This window comes from Anomalospiza imberbis, chromosome 2 (assembly GCF_031753505.1).
Source record: "Anomalospiza imberbis isolate Cuckoo-Finch-1a 21T00152 chromosome 2, ASM3175350v1, whole genome shotgun sequence".
Taxonomy (NCBI): Eukaryota; Metazoa; Chordata; class Aves; order Passeriformes; family Viduidae; genus Anomalospiza; species Anomalospiza imberbis.
In genome coordinates this window covers 55,921,089-55,941,285 of record NC_089682.1, presented here as the reverse complement: position 1 = coordinate 55,941,285, position 20,197 = coordinate 55,921,089, and the positions used below count along the sequence as shown (strand labels likewise).

General features: G+C 34.9%; 1 protein-coding gene across 2 annotated transcripts in view; it reads left to right on the top strand.

Annotated features, from left to right (window-relative positions):
- The window catches only part of B3GLCT (beta 3-glucosyltransferase), a 45,529-nt gene extending 27,857 nt beyond the window's left edge, over positions 1-17,672 (top strand). For both annotated transcript variants that reach the window (XM_068181166.1, XM_068181167.1), the window contains 9 exons: positions 516-652; positions 1,496-1,559; positions 3,974-4,105; positions 5,100-5,169; positions 9,275-9,388; positions 11,044-11,143; positions 12,098-12,217; positions 12,738-12,882; positions 16,031-17,672. In XM_068181166.1, coding sequence (XP_068037267.1) covers positions 516-652; positions 1,496-1,559; positions 3,974-4,105; positions 5,100-5,169; positions 9,275-9,388; positions 11,044-11,143; positions 12,098-12,217; positions 12,738-12,882; positions 16,031-16,198 — 1,050 coding nt within the window. In that variant the 3' untranslated portion in view covers positions 16,199-17,672. The remainder of the gene's footprint in view (positions 1-515; positions 653-1,495; positions 1,560-3,973; positions 4,106-5,099; positions 5,170-9,274; positions 9,389-11,043; positions 11,144-12,097; positions 12,218-12,737; positions 12,883-16,030) is intronic.
- Positions 17,673-20,197: the final 2,525 nt, after the last annotated feature.

Sequence of the window (20,197 nt, the reverse complement as noted above, 5' to 3'; positions counted from 1 at the left end):
CCTTATATATAGTAGTAGTCCATCAGGTACAAAATTTAAGGTGATTTATGTCAGAGCTCCTTCAATATTAATTTTCAAGTCTCAGCAGTCTGCATAGTAAGAAGTTGGTATACAGGTTGCCCAGAGAGATTGTGGGAGATTGTGGAATGTATTCAAAACATGACTGGACAGATTCCCGGGCAGCCTGCACCGGGTGATCCTGCTTGAGCAGGGGAGTTGGACTAGATGCTCTCAAGAGGCCTCTTCTAACCTCAGCCATTCTATGGGATTCAGTGTTCTTTGAACAGATGGAAACAAAGGCATGTTCTGGAGTTTGAAAATGCTGCCTGATTTCAGAGAACGATCTCTAGTTTAATTTCTCACCAAGTGCAGCTTTTGTTTGGATTATTTATTGTGAACAATGTGCTTCCCATGTTTTTGTTTTCAGGTTTGCTTTATTCAGTATGAATGCAGTCGTCATCTTCACTAAAAGGATGCTGTAGATGAACAAAATTCTTTCCTATATTCCTTTACAGGAGTGGTTTTTAGGTAAAGCATTATATGATGAAGAATCTACAATAATTCACCATTATGCCTTCGCTGAAAATCCTACACTCTTTAAATTTCCAGATTTTGCTGCTGGTTGGGCACTTAGCATTCCACTTGTTAACAAGTAAGAATTGAAATTTAAGTCACTTTCTGTTTATTCTCCATTATTCTACACATTCCAAGTATAATTATTATGAACACTTCAAAATTAAACAAGAGTGCAGAAATAGATTTCCGTATCATTGCTCTGCATGTGATTTATTTTGCTTCACTCTGCTTACATCAAGTAGCTAATAGTTGTCCAGTACTAACCGTTTAACTAGATCAATTCCATATTGTAATTTTAAGAATGTATTTTCCCCCAGACAGTGGTTTTATTCTTGGGTTGTAGGGTGTCTGCATTGCCCTCTAGAAGGGCTTCTCATGCCGTGCAGACAAACTACATATTTATTTCTGCTTAGACTCTTAGGTGCTTTCAAATGAGATTTCAAAGTTCATAGATCTCAGAAGATGAATGTGTCTTGCCTTAGCAAGGATCAGTGTTCTCATTAATTGAAAGGCCCTAAATACTCTGCTTTGAAATACACAGAAAGAGAATATTGTCTGTCATTTGAGATGCTGATCAATACTGAGCTTCAAATGCGCTGCTGCTTTTAATCTGTTGAAAATTTTATGCCAGACTCTCTACCTTCTCCAGATGAGAACTTTCTTCTTGTGCAGGAAGAATGTATCAAAGTGTGTGTGTTGAAAACTAATATTAACATCATGGCATTATCAGATTTTTTTTTAAAAAAAAGATTTATATGATAAATATAAGTTGCTTCTTGAGGCAATAAATAAAGAAATGTGATTTATTATTATTTTTCCCCTTATAAGATGGTCAGTAGTACCGGCCACACTTTGCTGCATGCAGTAGTGATTGGTTTTTTTAATGTTTGATTTAATTTCTTCGTCTCTAATTACATAGGCTTGCAAAGAAGTTGAAGAGCGAACCACTCAAATCAGACTTTACAATAGATTTAAAGCATGAGGTAAGAAGTGGAGTGATGAAAGAAAAAATTGTCTCCAAGTTACATATTTGAATAGTGTTAAATCATAATGGAAATAAGAGATTATTCTTAAACATTGCTAAAAAGTTTGACTGCAATAGCATGTTAGATTTCTTTTCCTTCCTTTAGAGTATTGTAATACTTTAGAACTACATTTTAAGCATAGAAAAATTCATTAATAAGCTTGCAGTCATATAAGAATGCATACATGGTTGTATACATTGAGGTATCTTGTAAGGATTGCTCTGTAAGTAAGGAGACTTCCAATTCATGAACCATAGGAGGTGAGCAGTATCTCAGTTCTAGCCAGCCTCACTTTCTGAATCAGCCTCTCAGAGCTAAATATGGTGGGGTTTCCATTAAATACTCTGAGGAATCTGCCTTTGTGTGAACAAGCAGTGCTGCAGCTTGCAGCTTGGAAGACAGGAAAGACTTTTTTGTCTCTGCTATGCAACACTTTGAAACGGTTGGCAGAAGGTATTTCAGACAGTGAGTGAACTGACTGAAAGGAACATGAGAAGGAGGCTTTGAAAGAGTATCTGTGCTAATTTTTTGGAGGGTTTTTTATTTTTTCTGCATTTAAAATGTTTGTGCTGTTCAGGGTTTTGTACTGTCACCAAAGTGAACTTCTGAACCAGGGGTAGAAGAGGGGAATGAATCTGGAATAAGGTTTTGGCCTGAAATAAGATTATGATTAAGATTGGGATAAGGAATGGGAAGAAGGAAGGAAGAACAGGATTAAGATTATGGTTTGAAATGAAGAAGTAGTTTTAATTATTACAACATAAATCTATGGTGTATTTATATAGATGTGTATTTATGTTAATATATAAAAATATAAACATAAATTATAATATGTATATGTTTATTTATATTTAAATAAATTTGGTTTTATGCAAAACCATTCTTTTATATAGTTTCCCCTCACCGACTGATGTATTTCTCAAAAAAGAATTGAATCCCTCTCAGCTTTCATTTTGCTGTAAGAAACAAGACCAGAAGCTGTTTTTTTCCTCTTCTTAATTTTTCTCAGTGCAAAACCTTGGGCTTAACAATGTCATTTTATTTTAACTTTATTTTTAAGATAAAATCATTCATATATTCCCAGTATTCCAGTCTACCTCAGCACTAAAAAAGTATCTAAACATATTGTCATAAAAAAAAGATTATTAAGAGCCACTTCTTTATGTGCCACAGATTGCTTAGTAAAAACCAGTTGATCACTTGACGGACAAAATTACTTCCATCCACTTATTATTCTGTTAGCAGGTCTTTGCATATGTTTTATTTCAAATTTATTGCCATCGATAACCTACTTCTGCCCTGTAGTTATTCTTTCTGCACAATCTCATGTCTCCCTAGAGAGTTTCACTCCCTCTCATTTATTTAATAAATCACCATCTTCTCTGTCTTAAATTATTTTTTTGTCTATGCTCTTCTTGTGTGAATCAAGATTGACAATAAATCAAAAAATATAATCTGTTTTTATGACTGGGTTTAAGTTTATAAGAAATATTTTAGTTTGATGGACTCCTAATGTCATATGCCTCTAGTCTTTGGTTTTTTATTGTGCTCTACATACTTTTTATTTCTTTTTTGTTTGTGTTACCTTTTTACTTTCCAAGTCCCTATTTCTTAGATCCATAACATTTATATCACTTTCGTATCTTGCAAATATGGTAAAGTGTTTTTATGATGCTGCTGTTCATTTGTAGGTTGTTGAGTAGACTTTTTGTAACTGTACCATATATGGCATATTCCCTGATGCCTATTCAAAGCTGTAATTGAATAACAGAATTTTTTGTACATCTAATGTTGGGTCTGAACTAGGACTAAGACTATTTTCATCTTTATTGTAAATATGTTTCCATTGTTTTAGTAACCTTGTGTCATCCTGTGCTACAACCTAAAATGGCACTCTAACCTCACTTCTGAAATAAAATAGCTTCACACCATTCTAAGGCTTTCTATTGAAATTCCATTTGTCAGTGGGAAATTGTAGCACATTGTGAGTTTTCATAAATAATTAATCATAAGCTACGATTGTCAAATACTCTTTGTTCTCTAGGAGCATTGCTTCTTTATTGGTTCATGTGATTAATTCTGATTGCTGAATCCTGAACTAATACAGGGCCAATTGGTTAAAGGACCCAGGAGCACAAGTACTGTTCTCTATCCTTCCACTTGCAGGGAGTGATAAGAAGAGCCAGCAACCAATACTTGTTTCTGAGCATGGTGCCACCAGAAGAATATGGAGGCATTAGTTAATCAACTCAGGGACAAATCTGCTACACCATCCCTTATCTTTCACTTTTCTTGTTAATATGATTTTTTTGTATGTCCTGAAAGTTTTTATCTAGTTTAATTACTGATATAAATGTTTCCAATTTTGATAGATTGCCCTGTACATTTGGCACAAAGGGGAAGGACCACATCTTACTCCAGTGCCCGAGTTCTGCACAGATGATATGAATTCATTTAAGGTTGATCACTGTGCAACAACATTTAGTAACTTTCTGCCACTTTGTGTAAGTACAATATTTTAAATACCATTTGCTTAGTAAAAGTAAAACTCTCATTAAAACACAGAATAGTTGAGCTTAAAAATCTCAAAACTTGAGAAAATATTTTTAAGTAAGCAAAAAAAAAAAAATCCCAACAAAATAGTTTGTTCTGGCATTTACTAGGATGTATTTTGGATATGCTTTCAGGCTTCTGTGGCACAGAATATTTCCTGGCAACTAATACTGTGTATGCTTTAATGAGTGTTTCTACCACAATGCTTGGTTGGCGCATGATCTATAAATTATTTATCCTTGCACTCTTTACACAGCGAGATACTGAAGTATAGATGATCTTTTTTTATTCCCACTAATGGGAATCTAAAACTTGTTGAGGCTAAAGATAAAATGTAATCTAGTATTTGGTGCCTTAAAGTACAGCCCATCTCTTCCACCTCTAGGAGAACACGTTTATTACATTATGAGTGAAGTGTAGCTAGAGGCCAAAAATGTTCTGTGCTTCCAGGAGAGCAAAATTCTAGGTGCCAGAAAGGGTAACAAATCAAAGTGGTCAAATGGTTTATTATAGTTGAGGAAATACAAAGATTTCTAATGTGTATGCTTAAGCTGGTTTTTCCAAGTGTGATACAATTTGTGTTCTCATAGTGACCAATTTGAAAGAAATTAAGAAAACATTCTTTTTTGGATGAATTGTTCTTAGTTCAACAAGTTTTTCTGCTTACAATCTTTTCGTAATGATAGGTGTTTCAGTTCTTGTTAGAGTATTACATCAATGGAAAAAAATTTCCAGTAATGTCATTTCAGGAATTTTAAACAACCAATGCCTTTCTTTTCAAGAGATAAAAATTTACTTCCTGATGTATCATGAGAACACTATTCTGCTTGATGGGCTATACAATAGAAAGATATTTCCTGTTTTATTATATGTATGGACATATCCTATAAAATACTACAGGTACAGCCTACACTTAAAAGATTAATTTTTGCTTTGTTCATATAGGGAGAGCCAGTGAATAAGGAAGATGTTTTTGTTGCTGTAAAAACATGTCGAAAATTTCATGGTGACAGAAGTAAGTTGTTGGCTGGTCAAGGTAGTAGTTCTATGCAATATAGTTCATAAAATGTATATTTAAAAAGCAAGCTGGTATATGATGTCTCTGTAGCTCTTGGGACTAAATGTTTGCAAAATCGACTCAGAAACAGGAAAGTTTTGGAATTATAAACGGCTTATCCTTCAGGTGGAATCTTTCTGCTCTTCAGAGTCCTCAGGAGTGCTGTTAAACATTTAAGATTAAAAATGGCTTCATCATTAGTTGCTGTTGGCAAAAAACTTGGAATTTAATACCTAAATTAAAACATGCATAGGATTAACTTATATTGTTGTAAATTGGAACTGTTGCAATATTAATAAAGCAACTATTAATATCCTTCAGCAAGTTTCCCCCGATAATTGCTTCACTTCTTTTCTTTGTGCTAGCAGTGACAATTGTGCAGCTTTTTGGTGGCTTAGAAATTTGAATAAGCTGAAAGGTCCCTTGTCTCCTCCTTCCTTTCTCCTGCCCTCCTCTCCAGTAAAAGATTGAGCAGCTTATGCTGTTATGTTGCTTCTAGCTGTTCCATGTGCACATGTATTTTATAATGCTTGGAATGGGAAAATCTGTCCCTTCCAGAAATCTGATCATATGTAGTACTTTGTCCAACCACTGGCCCAGATCAAGAGTGTGTGAAACACTATAGCATGTTTCATCTGAAAGTTCATCTGAAAATTGTAGTTACATGAGCAGCGATAATCATGCTAAAAAAAAACAAACAAAAAAAACCCTAGCACAGCCCAGCAAGATACACACAGTTAACTACATTGTGTTAACTACATTAACTTCCTCCTTAGAGGCACAGAAAATAGATACAGAGAGACTCTCAGCTTCTGCTAACACATAGTACTGCTCAGCTAAGTTGAGGGAGATCAAGTCTCAACAAAGCTTGGAAGGAAAAATTCCAAATCCACCTATTGAACAGAAGGCACTCCACCTACTTGAGGCCACCTACCAGTCTCTTGTAGTTTGCTTTTAGACATTTTGTTAATAAGGAAGAGATTTGTTTCCAGGAATTTGCTTGAATTTTTCTTGTCTTTAATATTCCAGGTGCATAATACTCTCTGTTAGGCTTAGTTTGTTTATAAGCATAATTTAAAGGGATTACAGTTGGCAAAAAAGTTGAAAATCAAGTAATTGGTTAGTAGTTGTACCAGATTTTGAGAGGGTTTTACCACACCTGTTGTCAGAGGACAGGATGAAAGTAAAAGCTCTTTTCTTAACTAAGTCTAGTTAAAAACAGGCAGGAAGCTTTCATAATAAGATTTATGGAATTATTTTCTTAATGCTACTGCACCTGATGAAAGCACATTTGTAGTGTTTTAGTCACGTAATTGTTAGGTTATCTTTAAAGTAGCTTTTGACAAAACAAAATTGACTGTCATGTAATTGGAGTTCACTGAAGAGTTCTCCTTCCTGGATCCATGTTAATTTAATATCAAAATTTAAAAAAAAGAAAAATTTAACAAACCCTAGAAAGTCAGAGGGCTCAAAAAGATAGCATAAACATCCTTCAAGAAACACCTGTTGAAGACTGAGGAAAATTCTTGAACTTTCCTCACAGCTTCCAGTGTTATGCAATAGAGGATAATCTTACTCCAGATTTTGAAAGATTAATGGATGCCAGCTTCAGAGAGCTCTTTTTACCTGGTAAGTCATTCTTTATTGTATGCCAAAAACTGCATTAATGCAGCATTAAGGCTTGGAAATTGATGTGCTTTTAAAAGCAGCTAAATTTTACTTCAGAATTTATTTCAGATACAACTCTCCTTCTTACACATACCATCTGTAGTTATAAAAGAAATTTTCAAGACTGCAAACGTACATCAGGGTTCTAGAAATAGCAGAAATAAAATGTCATTAAGAACTTAGAGCTGACCTTTAAATATCTCTAGTGGTATTAATACTTTGGTGTGATCACAAGTATTAATACATATTGATAAATATTTGCATCATCATCTAGTCAAAAATTCCAAGTAGTTTTCTTTAGGAGATAGGATTTGCCAGAAATTACAAAGTAATGTGGGATTCAATTTACAATTGACATTAGTCTGCATGGTGACACTTCCATCAAGACAAACAAGGGAAAGAGAAGGACACTTTAGCCAACAGTCCCCTCGCTAGAGCTCTTAGCTGAGATGAGTCTCAAGTCTTTGCTTCAGTAAAATTTTCTTCATTTATAGAAAGAAGGGGGGCTCCACTGAGGGAATTGAGAGGCTCAGTCTGTAATTGCAAATATTTCTGTGTGTTAAAGGACCCTGCTGAGTTTCAGGTCCTTGTTTGGAGAAAGATAACACAACCTACCCAGGTGGAGCTCTTCTCCAGGGGAAGTTCGGATGCTCTTGTGTATCTGTGGTTCTTCTGTTCTGAAGCCTTGTTTTCTGAAATCTTTCTGGTTTTTTTCTGCTGAGAAACATTTTTAAGTAAAACATTTCAACAAAATAAGAAAATAATTTCCTGCCTATATATTTTTTGTCCATAATTTTGTTTGGATTTTTTGTGAAAAAATGAGAACACTTTTACATTTCTTTAAGAACTTTTAAAACTTTTAAAACTTTCTTAAAAACTTTTAAAATTGCAAAATGCTACAAAAGTGATTTTTTAAAATTTCAAAATATTAAAGCCTTTCCATTAGTGCATTATGTTCTTATTACTCTGTCTTAACACTAAAATGAACTAAAAGGGAACTGTTTTCAAAATGACTGTTGATCAATGAAGAGTAAGAAGTGCTGTGTGTTCAAAGTAGAGGGAAGTGAGCAACTAGGTAGGCAGCAAACATCAAATTAGGTGATGAATGATTCTAGCAAGGGACTAAAGTATCCATGCCATGGATGGCCTACTTCAGCCCTGTAGTTATTCTTTCTGCACAGTTTCATGTCTCCCTAGAGACAGTTTCACTCCCTCTCATTTATTTAAGAAATAAATATTGTTGTTCACAAGCATCAGGGTTATATAGCAGCACAGGGAAGTTATAGAAATAGTTCCTCCATTTAAAGCACTCCCTGCTACTGATGAGACCTCCTGGATGGTGCCAGAGTAAAGCAGAGAAGCAGTAACAGCAGAATGCAGAGTACTTGCTCAGAGTACTTGCTCTTCTCAGGCCTGACCGTCTCATTTTTAAGATGGAAGAGATACCATTATTTCAATCTGATGGTTTTCATCTGAACACCTTGCAGATGGTTGGATTTTTTTTTTGTTACCCATAATTTATTCACTTCTCGATGTAATGTAAACACTCATGGCATCATTACTAGAATTTTCTGTGATCAATTTTAAATGCTGAAGTGAATTGACAAACTAGTGAGAAAAAGGTGGGGTTTTTTTTTTTGGTTTTTTTTTAGAGAAGCATTAAACAATCCTCCTGTGAATGTAATCTCCATGGGATTAAAATTGATTGTATGGTATTTATAAACTATGCTACATAATACTTCTTATTTATAAATGAAACGATAAATATTTATATGTTTATAACAGGAATGGTTATAAAATGTCCTGTGAGTGTGTCTCCAGACACAGGTGCTTTGGAGCATTAATATGATGTTGCTGTCAGATAGGTTGTGTATAATGCCAGTATAGTATTTCAAAAGGTACATTTGGTCTGTTTCTGATTCAGAATATATTACAGACTGTACAGTTGGATTAAAATGTGCCATTTCAATACTGGAAGAAGGACTAATCTCTGATAGTGTTCATGCTGATGAATTGCATGAATTTATATAGCAAGTGTATAAGTAGAATTCCATGCTTTGGTTATGCTTTGGTTGGAAAAATGTAAATATCACATTTTTCAGTTATTATGAATAATAATATCATGAAAATATATTCATATTTTAATAGAATATTTTTATCATTTAAGTAAAACTGTCCTGACTAGCTTTCATAAAATTGTAAAATTTTTTCTCTCTAAATATTATAGAAAAGAAAATAGAATGAACATTTAGAATCATGATGCTGTATTTGAAGCAGCATTTTTATTACCATGTGAAGAAATGTGGCTAACAAGATGTGGTTAACATGAATATTTGCATGAAGAATCTATTTTAATCAAGTTTCTTGTCTTTGAATGCCAATCATTGTTTTGCAGTACCAGTTGTAAAGCAAACTTGGGAAAGAGAAGCTGCCCTTATTGAATACTACAGTGATTATGCAGACATCTCCATTCCTACTATAGACTTAGGCATACCTAACACTGACAGAGGTGAGCTTTTGTCAGTTTTGCACAAATGACTGAAGAAGTGAAGCTTTATGGATGATGTGTGTCTTTCATGTAAGCATGTCATTTAGAAATTCTGTGTTTCTCTAGCACATATGTGCAGCCTAAATTAAAAGAATGCCCTTCACACAGGAAATGGATGGAGAGTACATCCAGAGTGCCCCTGTGTAGATAATGTGTTCTTTTAAGCAGAAATCTAAATACTGAGATTATGAAAGTGTGGTATACTGATAAACACCAAGAGAAAAAAAATTGTTTTATTACTTGGGGTAAGAGTAATAACTCTACAGTTATTTATGATTTTCAGTAGGATCATTAACATTGAAGAAGTCATAAATTTATTTCAAAAGACCTCAGGCAGTGCCAAGTGGTTACTAAGCATAAACTGCTTGCCATATGGTATTCAGATATTATATCCGTGTGCCTTGTATGTCTTGATTTAAGCACAAAAACTGAATGTTAGGATCGAAACATCTTTTTATAGCAAACAACAGGCATCTAAATCAGTTTACTTTGTGAATATAAAAAAGTCTATGGATATGATGACTTCCTTGAGTTTATTAATTTTGGTATTTTTCTTTCATTTGATATATTGTTTTAGGCTGATATTTTATATCTATTACTGTCTGAATTACATGTGTCCAGGCAGAGTGGTCTGTTAGCCTTATTTGGCCTACTAGGTCAGTTGTTCTGACCTCTGGGTTGTTTCTGCCCCTTGGTTTTGTCTGTTAGAGGCAGAGAGAGAGCACAGGCAGGGATTTCTGTGTGTGCAGGTGGAGTGGAACATGCACAAGCAGTGAGAGTTTTCAGGGGGCAGCAAGCCTACTGGGCACATGTGGGTCATTGGTTGGAGCCATGCCCAGTAGTTCTAGTAATGCCAGGAAGCTTCTATGTTTTGTGATAGACTATAATATAGAAGTCTTGGGTTTAATTTTGTAAGTGTTCAGATCTGAGTCTGCATTATGTTCACAGTCTCACAGAATCACCAGAGCAAGGACTTCCTTCATGTCTTTAGCATAGAATTACTGCATTTTCTCAAAGAATATTTTAACTGAAAGTAGCTTCAAATATAATATTGTTGTTTTGAGTGATTTTTTTACTAAATGTAATATTGATAGCAGTAATTACTTTAGACAATCAACTGTGATGAATAAAGACTGACTGAAATTAGGTTTGTCCAAGATCTAAAGAAGACTCAGAAGTTTGAAACTTCTTGTTTCTCAGGTCTTGCTTATTCTGAACAAGAGTGTTTCACTTCTGCATGCCTAGCAAAGGGTGTCTTACCTCTTGAACTTCCTTATAATCTTATGATAAATGTCCAGACCTTTCCTTGGAGGCAGTGATCAGGACCTGAGTTGCCAGTGAGGAGTACAGTAGATTAAAATAAATTTAAGTATTTCTGTAAAAGCAGTATTCAAAGATACATCTGCCTGATGCATCTTGAAATGCTATGACAGTGTCTTGGAGTATTTTGTGGAACATCTGCTTCTATCATAGTCTCCTCATTTTTACAGCTCTTTAAATTAAGAGTAGCAGTTAGTCCAGTATTGTTCAACAGCTTGACAGGTAACTGGAATAAAGCTTGTATTTAATTCCTGTTTTATTTAAATATGTATTCTGTTAATTTATCTTCTTTTTAGGTCACTGTGGGAAAACTTTTGCCATTTTGGAAAGGTTTTTGAATCATACTTCTCCCAGAACCCCTTGGTTAGTTGTAGTGGATGATGACACACTGATAAGGTATATATTGCATTACTTCAGGAGCTACCACCTTTATGTCAATAAGGGATTTAGCAATATTTGCCCATCCTTCTTTATTTAAGAGATACAGCTATTTTATAAGTTAATGGGGCATTATATTACTTAAAGAAAAAAATTCACTTCCCTTCAGTATTCTTTTGACAGATCTTAAAGACAATGTTGTAACTTCATTAAAACTGTGCTATCGTGTAATCATATAGTCTGAATACACCACACTTTGTGATTGCTCAGTGTAGGTATGTTTGAGCTGATAGGGTTTAGTCATTTGCTAATAACCCAAGATGTGTTTCTCAGACAAATGTGTCAGAAGAAAGGTTCCATAAGCCCGGCGCAGTTGTCCGAGCTGCTCAGAATGGGGTTTTGGAACTTGCGTTTGTTGGACAATTAGATCCCATTCTTGTAAAATCTGACACTGCAATATAAGTAAAAAAAGGCACCGTGAGCAATGTGCAGAATCACGCAGTCATGAACAGCGGTTTAAGACTTTACATTAAATCATGTGAAAGAAGAAGAAATAGTGAGAGGATGTAACTGTGGATAATGCAGCGTTCATATAACTAAATCTACCTTTTCAGTTTTCAATTTGTAAATGTTCATAGATAATTTACAAAGATCCTATCATGGCTTGGAAAGTGTCATTTCATATTTTCTCTGAGATGAGATGCAGTTTTGCTGCAAACTGACTACTTAAAAAATACTTCAAGCTAATTTGTTCATCATTTGACCAAATTGCGCGGTCATATCTCATAGTAAATGATCCATCATAAATTTCTCTTTAGCAGTTTGTATCTCTGGGGAGTTTTTTTGGGTAGAATTTCTGAATTTCTCCTGTCATCTTTGTGCTATTAATTAGAATGCTGTTGATGGTAGCAATGTCTGTTCCAAAATGAATGTTTACAAGATTTTTTTTTTTAATGGCTTTTTATATTATAGTATATTCAGACTCCGAAAATTGCTCAGCTGCTATGACCCAACTGAACCAGTATTCCTTGGAGAGCGTTACGGCTATGGCTTGGGAACAGGAGGATACAGTTATATCACTGGTGGAGGAGGGTAATTTATTTAAGTTCCTACTGAGATCTATGTTAGTTCCTGTTTTGAGTGCAAATATTTTAAATACAACACAAATCAGTTTCAACAGAAACAGTGATGTTTTCGTGAATGTGTGCAATTTACCTCACACTTTCTATGTAGTGACACATGCTGGTCTCAAGTCCCCAACTCTTCTCCCTTAGATTTGAGAAAGATTGAGGAGAACCTTTTGAGTTGAGGCCAATTTTAGGAGGAATTATAAGCTGTAGTAAAAATGGTTGGTAGCTAACTTATTGTTGGAATAACAGCAATGGGTATAATTGTGTAATTAGTTTTCAGTATAAAAATTGTCTTTGAGAAAATGCCTCTTGCACTGTTTGTCAGTTCTGACCCCTTAAATTTTGAATTTCAATTATGTTGTATCAGAGGGCTACATTCGGTCTTGCTGTTTTAAATAATTTAGCAATATTTATTAATTACAGATATTTGGAGTCTTTAGAAGTTTTTATACATTTCATGTGTTTTTTTTTTTTTAATTCAGGATGGTTTTCAGCAGAGCAGCTGTTCAGAAACTACTTGCTAGCAAATGCCGGTGTTACAGCATGGATGCACCCGATGATATGGTCCTTGGGATGTGTTTCAGTGGCTTAGGAATCCCTATAACACACAGTCCGCTCTTTCATCAGGTCAGAGAGCTATTTTTGAGTATTAAAAATGTATTTGACTTTTTACGTGTACACATAAAACAGTCATAAATATTCAAATTCCATCAATATGTAATAACACTAACCAAGATGCTGCTGCTTTACCTTTATTCTCAGCAGAACAAGACTGATCAAATAAGAACATTCTCATACCATGGATTACTACAATGCTTTGCTAGTTTGTGATATTTTAGCTAACCTATAGCTACATTTTATTAGAAATGCTATCGGAGGTGAGGATTTTGAAAAAAGAAATAGAATTAGGAGCCACATGCTTTGAATAGTTGTCATATGTCCTCTAAGGGAAAAAGCCTACAAGACAATACTTTTTTCTTCAGGAAATGGAGAACTGAGTGTAAAATTTTTCAATAAATCTGCTCTACTTACCTGTTTTTTCTATTTTTTCAGTATTTACTATTCTGAAATACCTCATTAGTGAAGATATAAGATATGAAATTATTGCTCTTATGGTGGTTTCTGAAGAATGATATAATTATGATAAATTGCTCTGTGCTAGCACATGGGAAAGAGAGCTTACAAAACATAATATTCATGTGAGTCTGGGAGAAAAGGACTGGAGTAGATGTGAATCTTGTTTATGTCTTTCACAGTATTTAACAAGCTAACTGTAGTGTCACAGTGGAAGGGATGATGCATTGAGGCCTATAGAGATTTTCTTCCCTGTAAGCCAAGTAAACCAAATCCTTCCATGGTATGAACAAGAAGCACTAGAGATTTTTTTTTTTCCCAGACAGTGCACAACTATTTTAAAAGTCAACTTTTAAATCAGTGTAGCATTTTATGCTTTTCAGGTGTTGATCTAGTTGAAAAACTGGGAAGACCTGTATATCTGAATGTGAGCTAAGATAATAAGCTACTTGAGAATTAGTAAATTACCCCGTAGTTCAAAGCAGCTGCCAATGGAGGGAGGGAGTTTCTTATTTAAATTATCCGCTTTTCATATGTTAAGATTCCATTTCTGATTACATTTACTGTTTAGAGAAATGGGAAGACTGAGAGGGTACTATTCAATATTTTAATTCCTTGTCCATATAAAAAAATCATATCTGTTTACTCTCCTGTTTTATCATTGCTTACTTCTTTCAATGTAGAAAGAAAACAAGTCATGCATATTATAAAATCAGCAGAAACTGAATAATTTTGCTTGCACATGTGTTAGAAAAAAATAAAACAACAAACCAGCCTAATTAAAGGAGAGTCAGAAAACTCATTCTCCAAAACTGTAAGAATGATTCTTATTCAAAAAAAGGACCTCCTTGTAATTCTTAATAGTGTGTATTTGATACTGAATCACTTTGAAAGTGAAATCCTAGCAGTTTGATTTCCCACATAGAAAATTGCACTTGACTTCTAATTCATCTTTACTGCTGCTTTAACAAATTCTAATTTAGCATCCCTTGAACAAAAATTAACCTGTGAGGGAAAGCCACTGAATAAAAATTGAATGTTCTTGAGCTACTAAATACACTATAGTGCAAAAAATATTTTAAAAATGAGAAAACCAATTTTTGATTTTCTGTCAACCAGAAAAGAACTTTTTAAGGACTTGACTGAAATATTATGGTTTGTGGTGTTCCTTGAAGTATATGACTCTAAAATTGTACTGAGATTTAGATTATGAAACAGAAGCAAAGATATCTTCATTCTTGGAGTGGCTATGATGTGTTTGCTCACTCTTAATTGGTTTCCTGCTGCCTACTTGCTGAGGTAGATACATCCATATTCTGTAACCTGTTCCAGAGGCTTTTGACTCTTAAAGAGAACAGCAACCTTCCCATGTTGAGTAGCAGCCAGAATTATGGTCTTAAATAACAAATCTGGGCTAAAGCAATATATTTGACTTTTCTAGAACACCAAATAACAAATTTTAGCAAAAACATTACCGTTATTAGAGTATTATTTTAGAATTATCAAAACATGAGAATTTTGTCTATAGCTTAATAAAAAGATGATTCATTTTCAAACAGCAAAAATCTTTGGTTTCAGATGTGTAAAAACTGTCTCTACCCAAAAGAAATTATTTATGTCCTTGAAACCTAAATGTTCTTCAAAGTGTTTTTCAAAAGTTGTGAGGGATACAAATTCCCTCTTTCTTTCTCCAGTGGAATTTTTAAAAATAAGCACTCTGTGTTTTAAATGTCAGAATAAAAAAACCAAAACACCAACAACACATACTCAGCTTTCATAATGTCAAATTCTGTTGCCTAATTTTATGACTGTAATGTATACAGAACTGCATGGAGAATTCATAAATACCACCATAAGTAGGTGAAGCATACAGCTTAGGAATCAGTTACCAGCTTAGGCACCAAATCAATTATGTGTTATCCAAATCATTACATTTTCTTCTTGTTTGGGTTTTTTTTCCCTAGATGTAAAACACAAATGTTTGCCTTCCATGCATTTTTCTTACAAAAAGTCTTAATAGCAAAATGTCGTTGTTTTACCAGGGGCCACTACAGGTGGGAATTTTTAATGTAATGATGCACTTAGTGTCATTGAACTGGCAGAAAAAATTAAATACATGTGGAGCATTAGGACAGCAGCTGCATCTTGTAGCTGTGTTGTAATTCTGTCTGGTTTGATATAGGCTGATAAAGAATAACACAGTTTTCTGGCACCACAATGTATTTCATGTTTGGAACCTTTACCTGTCATAAACTCAATATATTTTGGCTGCTTAAGGCCTTATTAGAATCCTGCAATCATAGTGGCAGTGCTGACAACTCTCATCAGAGGAGGAAGATAATATAGTTTAAAATACCTTTTGTCATTATTGAGCCAAACCTACATATTTTAAAAGATTTCATATCTCTACACTGTTTATTGCTAGACTTCTGAGATGGTGGCCATTTCATCCTGAGAAATAGGGCATATTTAGTATCAGTGCACTTCATTCCTAGCATAGTGACTGCAATGTGAGTTAAAGATTTAATCTAATGCTTGGTCAATTGATTTAATAGAATGATGTCAAAACCCCTTTGTTACCATCTTGCATATTTTGTCAGTGCCACATTGTTGTGTCACAGAGGCCATTGAGCAGTGATATCTTTTTAAAATTCTTACTGATCATTAATACTGGTGCTTTTGCTCTGTTCTTCCATCTTAGGCAAGGCCAATGGACTACCCAAAAGACTACCTTTCTCACCAAATTCCAGTATCATTTCACAAGCACTGGAATATCGATCCAGTGAAGGTGTATTTCACATGGCTGGCACCAAACACAGGAGAGTCACATAATGGAAAAAAAGTTGGATATAACAGAGAGGATTTATGAGCAGTAGAAGAATGTAAGTGTTAATTACTATTATACAGCTGAGAGACAGTCACTACTGTGATTTTTGTTCTGTTTTTCACGTTGTTCATCTGTTCATGACTGAAGACAACAGTGTTTTGTTCCTGTCGGTTGCATCCCTTCAGAACAGTGGAAGAAGGCACTTAAATGACTTTTCCATTCTTTTCCTCCACTTGCTTTCTTTTTAGAATGATTTTGGTCTTTGTATACCAATGAACTTGACTCACATCTAAGAGTCTTACACAACTTTACCTGTGTTCTGCTTTGGACTTGGTTCAGACAGCATCAATTTACATTCCCTTCCTTTGCTTTCTCAGAAGCTAAATTTATGTATTTGGGAGCCTGATACTGAATAAGAGTTGAACATCTATTAAACATTATCTCTCACTGACTTACAAAAAACAGTTCTCTAAAAGGTTCTGAAAGTTTCTTGATAAATCATAGAGGACACTTGACTTTTTCTCTGTGACCAGGAGCTAGATGGTGTGAAGGCTGTGCTCCTTTATGTTTATTTCAGGTGAGTTGTTTGCTGGAATAGCTGGACCAGGCATGAAACCACTGTTGTACCTTTTAAGTTTGTTGGCATTTGTTTGGAATGTCGTGTACGAAATGGAAAAAAAGGTTAAGGACAGGGATCTCTTAGGTGGCCACGGGAGGTCACTGTGGCTCCTTTAGAAACTGAAGTCACTGTACATCAATTTGGCAACTCTAAAAGTGACTCTTAAGGACTTTTGCAGAACTAACATTTCAGTATTTCTGATGTGTGCATTTCAATAGCATATGAAGGCCAGCTTTAAAAATTTTGTAGTATCCCTAATTTATATCATCAAGATAAATAATTTTATGCATACAACATGTAAAGTGTGATTCATATTTAAAACATTCTTGAATTTTTTTTAGTAATTCAGTTTTGTAAAAAATGTTTGTACAAAAACTGGCTTTAGTATGTTCTAAACTTATTTTTATATTGTAAAACTGCTTCTTTTAAAATGACAGTATATGGCACTTGTATGCTGTTATTTAACTTGGCTTGCTATATTGTAACCAAATACAGGGTCTTAAAGCCATACTGCTGAAGTAATTCATGTTTTGGTTTCTTTTAGTAGGTTAAAAAATTATTCCACTCCAAAGAAAAGCAATACTTGTTCTAGAGTTGAAGTAGGGGAGCCACTGATTCCTGTCTTGGTAATTACCAAACTTGTATAAACATTCATTTGTGAATGTAGCTTGTGGATTTCTAAGCATTGAATAGCAAGCACACACTCATAATAGATTCAAATTCTGGTTAAGAAATAGCAATCCATGTTATGTCTTTTTTTTCTTTCCACTACCAGTGCCTTAAACAGTAGACATTTTACTGATACCAGGACTATGTTCTCTGATACTGTTGGTGAATTGTTAATTATGTTTACTGTTTAGAACTGTGAAAGCTGAATAAAAGCATTCTTTAACCTTTTGTGCCTTCTTCATCTTTGCAAGCCAAATACAGGGTTCTTTAAGCACCAGTAAATAAGTTCATCACCTTAATTGTAATTAATGTCAGTTTTATTAAAAGGCAGCTTAATCTTTAGGTTTTTTTCATGTTCTGTCCTGACCTCCATTTTAGATCAGTTTTCAGCCTCTAGTTTTGTGCAAATGGACAATGTTATTTCAATGAACACCTCTTGATTGAGAGTCTTGATGCTATCACAAAACATATTTCACTACCAAATTCTCCAGAGGTCTTGCAACACAGTCCAGTCAGGTGTAACTTCCAGCTGGTGATATTTAATCTCTCCTTGGGCCCTGTGGAGGCAGACTAGATCAACAAAAGATTATTAGATTTCAGTCCAGGCTGTGTTGTACCTGTAGATGTGGGAAGTCATTGGCTCATTTATTGCTTACTTGACTTTTATTTCTGGTTTGACAAATGTAGTAGTAGCTGTTCTGAAGTCCATCTTTTCCCTTGCTGTTAGCTCTGGGTTTTACTGCAAGGTTTCTGGAGGTATTAGTAAGCATCAGCCTTCTGATGTTAGTCTCCATAGTTTTGAAGGTAACAAAGCCATAATTTGCTCAAATATTTTGCCCCTAAAATTCTGACTTTTGAGACACTGCAGCAGCATGACACAAAGGACCTTTTAGTCCACCACCTAAATAAGATTTTTTCAAGCAAAGAATCATGAAGAGCTTATATAAACAAGATGTGAAGCCTTCTGTGTGAGCTTTAGTTTTAGAATATTCAGGATGACTGTTACTAGCTGAAAGCTAAGGACAAAATTGTGTCTTAATGAGCCTGAACAGTACTAATGTTTCCAAAGAAAATCAAGGGGATTATAAATGGTGTAATGTTAAAGCAAATCAATAGAAGAGGCATTCACAACTCCCTTGGTAATGGGCAGATTAAAACAGGTCTGCAAAGTTGATTGACTGGTTGAAGTTTCCTTTTCTGGGACATTGCAAGGTTGTGGCATGAAAAAGAAAATATGGAAATCATTACTGACTATTTGTTTTTAATGTTTATAGCATAAAATTTCTCAATGTATTAAGATCTTTCTTTCACAAAATTATTTTGATAATTTGTTTGGTTAGTTCATCTGCCAGGAGCCAGAAAACCCTTGTGCCTTCAATAGAGCAGATGAGTACTGAAACAAGGAGTGATGAAGTGTTTGAGGCCCACATTTGATCATGAGTGAGAAGGAGGGCTGTGAATCTATTTTTATTTCCCTACATCTGCAGATGGCAGATGCATGGAGAGACCCGAAAGCATCTGACCTTTGCCTCTTCTTCTGCAATTAGGAAAATGAGCAAGAGGCTTGAGGCAGCTTACAAGCTGGGTAACTTTCTTTTTGTGCAGGATCACTTTGTCCTGACACCAGCTCTGATGGCTGCTGACTGGAGGGAGGAGTCAAAATTAACTTATTTTCAATTCTTTAATTTCTCATGGATTTTATTATCACGGCTAGAACTAGAATGTATCATCCAGAGGCCTGAGACACCATTCAGTGACATTCCTGGAAGGTGAGATCAATTCTGTGTAAGATTTGCCATAATTATTTACTGTGAGCACCTCCAAAGCCAACAGTGCCAGTGCATTACCAAGAAACATAGTGAAAGTAGTAAGAGATTTGCTTTTTGCAACACTGTAAAAACCTGAATGCTTTTGTGCATTGGACACCATGATAATAAATATATTTGAGTTTGCTTCAATGCAATTGCTGCTTCTTGTTGTTGATATGAAATGAAAGAAAAAATTTAGAATTTTGAGCCAAATGCTCCCTGATGGTGTCACCTCATCACACATTGGCGGAGGAATCTAAGAGCACTTGACTCTGCTCCATTAGTGCTGCCTGGTATAGCTCTGGCTCTGAGGTCCCAGCTCAGATCAGCATGGTGCCTTCACCCTCTGTACTACCCCTCTACACACATCTGCTGTGTCAGTATAGAGCAAATTCACCTTCCTGGTCACAGAGGGTTTTTTCTTTAATTAATTGTTTCATTCAGCAAAGAAATAGATTTAATATTTATTTATAGGCAACTAATTTGTCTGTTTCAGTTTGTGACACAGAATGTGCATGTATAAAGAATAGCTTTTTTAATACACAGTCTTGTAGTGGTAGCCATTGTATAACTACCTGATTTAAATTCCATCCTGAGAAGAAAAGTCCTCATGCTTTTCAGATCTCAGTCTGTTGTTTACAGGAAGAGACCTGTGGGATTAGAGGAAGTAGAGAAAGGTGAACAATGTGTTTGTGTTTTTATCTACCTGCTTTTGCAGATTCCCTTGACTTGTTTATTTGTGCCCTTGTCAGCCAGGAAGCAGAAGTACCTCCACTGAGATCAGTAAATGAAATTTCTTCTGCTAGGACCTGCATTTGCATGGCAAGAATGAAACAGCTTTGGTGGAGTGTGTGTGCATTGTTAGTTCTGAACACAAGGGGAAAAGACACAGTAGAAATAATTTATTTAAAAATGAAAAGGTAAGTAGGCATTATGCAAATGCAT